The sequence below is a fragment of the Crocuta crocuta genome, unplaced genomic scaffold (genome assembly GCF_008692635.1).
Source record: "Crocuta crocuta isolate KB4526 unplaced genomic scaffold, BGI_CrCroc_1.0 scaffold443, whole genome shotgun sequence".
NCBI lineage: Eukaryota > Metazoa > Chordata > Mammalia > Carnivora > Hyaenidae > Crocuta > Crocuta crocuta.
The window spans coordinates 659,496-662,404 of NW_027529446.1; the positions used below are offsets into that span (position 1 = coordinate 659,496).

The window sequence follows — 2,909 nt, forward strand, 5'->3', positions numbered from 1 at the left end:
GGCGTGGCGCCAGGGATTTGGGGGGAGAGTCCACTGGGGAAAGCCTCTTGCTCTTGTCTGGACGCAAGCCGGACCCAAGCCAGAAAGACCACCTGGTCACTGCATTGTCCCCTTGGGCGGTTCTCTGGTTGTGAGGGGCACAGGCCCCCCCCATCTGAGGCGGGCACCTGTTCAGGGTCTTGGCAGGGTGACCCCCAGAGCCTCCCATCTGTGCTCCACGCAGGGCGAGGTTGCTTCCCGGACTGCTTGTCTTCTGCACCCTCCTCTGGGGGTGCAGAGCCCTGGGCCTGACCCTTGGTTCCACTGCCTTCAGCCCTGGGGTGCTCCCGCTGCGGGAGGGGGCGCCTAAGTGTCCACAGTTCTTCCCCCAGAGTGTTGGCCCCCCACCAGGGTGAGCGCTCTGGCTGGGACGGAGGGTGCAGAGGGCGCTGCGCCAGGTCGCGCTGCGTGGTGTGGCCTCGTCCCCCACGCGGGTCTTTTGGCGCCACTGTGCCTGCGGGAGCCGCTCCGGGACGAGGTGTGGGCTCCGGGGCGGGGCCTGCAGCCCGAGGGGCGGGCGCANCGAACGGGAGCCAGCCGGGCCCGCCGCACAACAGCACGCACGCGCTCCCGTCGGAGTCGCTGGGCTCGCCGCTGCTGCGCTCCTTCTACGTGCTCACGGGCCTCAGCGGCCTGGCCGCGCTCTACTTCCTCATCCGGGCGTTCAGGTGCGTCAGACGCAAGCCGCCCGGCGCGGCCAGTCAGCGTGCGCCTCGCGCCCCACGTGTTGGCANGGGGGGCGCCTTTGTCGCTCACGCAGGTGCACCTCATTGTCTGGTGGTTACCAGGCGACAGAAACACACACTTCAGGCCGGAAGCTCCACAGAGGGCGTTGCGGGTCTGGCAGAGGAGGACCCCGGGCCCTGGCAGATAGGGCGTCTGCCACCCCAGGGACGCACCCCAGGATGGCCCCTGAGCTTGCCTAGGTCTGCTTCCAGGTTGAAGAAGCCCCAGCGGAAGAGGTACGGCCTCCTGGCCAACACGGAGGACCCCACGGAGATGGCTTCGCTGGAGAGCGACGAGGAGATCGTCTTTGAGACGAGGAACCTGAGATGGTAGCGCAGGCCCCCCGTCCCGTCGCCTGCGGCGCCGGTCGGCGCGTCGGGGGGGCCGCCAGCCCGCCAGGGTCCGTGCCCTCCCGGCGCGGGGCTTCCTGTTGCGGGCATGCACGGGGGCAGGGCAGCCCCTCCCCGCCCCGAGTAGCCCTTTCTTTTCATTTCTTTAACTTTTTTAAATGTTTATTGACTTTTTTGAGAGAGAGAGAAAGAAAAACACAGAATTCAAGCTTGGTAGGGGCAGAGAGACAGGGAAACAGAATCTGAAGCAGCTCCAGGCTCTGAGCTGTTGGCACAGAGCCCGACACGGGGCTCGAACTCACGACCCGTGAGGTCCTGACCTGAGCCGCAGTCTGATGCCGAACTGACTGAGCCCCCCAGGCGCCCCAGCCATTTCGTTAAGATGGGAACAGGCTGCAGCGCTTGAACCGGTGGGCACTTGCTCTCGGCCCGACCGCGAAGGCCGAGCTGCGTCAGGTGGAGGATGAGCAGCGGGGCGCTGCCAGCCTCGGGGTCCCTGGACGCAGAGCTGGCAACAGGGCCTGGGCAGGAGTGAGGGCCTGTCCGACCCCGGTGTGTCGGGATGGAGGCTGCAGACACAGAGCTGGAGGGACCAGGCCACGGTTCTGGTTTCCCAGTGAGGGGCTTCTCCCCCCGAGGTGGGCAGAACAGGGCCCAGCAGGCTGGGGGCGCTAGATCTCGGTGGACCGGAGTGGAGGGGCCGCGCAGATGGGGCCTCTGTTCACCCCTCGAGTGAACCGCAGGGACGGTGGGGTCTCACCCGCCCGCTTCCCTTCCAGATGCTCAGGTCAGGGAAGCGGCATTTTCAGAAGCTCTGGGGAGAGGACAGGAGACGAACTGGCCCCACCCACTGACCGCCTGCTGGCTGTGACGCAGCCCCCCGCGAACTCCTGTGGGTCCTGCCCGGCTCGCTCGCCCGCTCTGCCGGAAGCCGCCTTGCCCTTCGCCCAGAGGGCGCTGTCCAGGATGGTGGGCGGGAGCCAGAGAGGCCCCGGAGGCCTCACGCAGGACTCTGAGACTGGCAGGACGGTGACCTGTGCTGTTGACCCCGCTCCTCGGGGATGAGGCAGGGGAGGCCGGGACCCAAGGGCCTGTCTGGGAGCATCTCCCCACTGGGCTGGAGGCAATAAAGGCAGCGTGGTTCTGTGGCCGGCACTCGTGTCTGCGTGGGGCGCCACCCTGGGTGCTAATGCGTAAGCTGTGGGTGGGCAACAGAGCGGGGCTCCATCGAGGCCTCCGTCCTCCCCTCTATGACCAAACTGGCTTTTCTGGACTTGTCCCCAGCTGCCCTGGGGCCCAGTGAGGAATCCCACGGGGTGCACGGAGAGGAGGAGACCTGCCCTCATCTGCTTGGATGAAGGCCTTGGCGGTCATTGTCTCTGCCCAGAGAACTGTGTCCCGGTCCTTGCTCAGGGCTCCCTGCTCTGTGCCACTTAAACGTGGGGCCCTTCGAGGGCCGTCCCCACCTGACCCTGCTCACACCACCAGCACCTCTGGGGGTGTTTCCCGACGAGCTCTGGGGCAGTCGTGTAGGGGGGCTGGGGCGGCTGCAGCCTTAGGACCCTGCTGTCTATGCCCTTCCCCCTCGGGCTCCTGCGGAAGTGCTGATGGACCTGAGCCCCCATCCTGGGCATCCGGGCCCGCATCCCCGGCGTGGGGTTTGGTGGGTTTCTCTTTGGGCCTTTTTTCCTCGAGAGCTGCTGTTCTGGGTAGATTCTGTTTCTGGTCTGACACCCCCACCCTCTGGAGTTTGGTGGTGGAGCGTCAGAGGGGAGGGGCTCCCCGTTGGCCCAA

General features: G+C 66.6%; 1 protein-coding gene across 1 annotated transcript in view; it reads left to right on the forward strand.

Moving 5' to 3' along the window:
- Nucleotides 1-2,263, forward strand: part of FAM174C (family with sequence similarity 174 member C) — a 2,993-nt gene extending 730 nt beyond the window's left edge. The window contains exons 2-4 of the mRNA XM_077760602.1: nt 372-707; nt 978-1,001; nt 1,895-2,263. Coding sequence (XP_077616728.1) covers nt 372-707; nt 978-1,001; nt 1,895-2,180 — 646 coding nt within the window. The 3' untranslated portion in view covers nt 2,181-2,263. The remainder of the gene's footprint in view (nt 1-371; nt 708-977; nt 1,002-1,894) is intronic.
- The last annotated feature ends 646 nt before the right edge of the window (nt 2,264-2,909 follow it).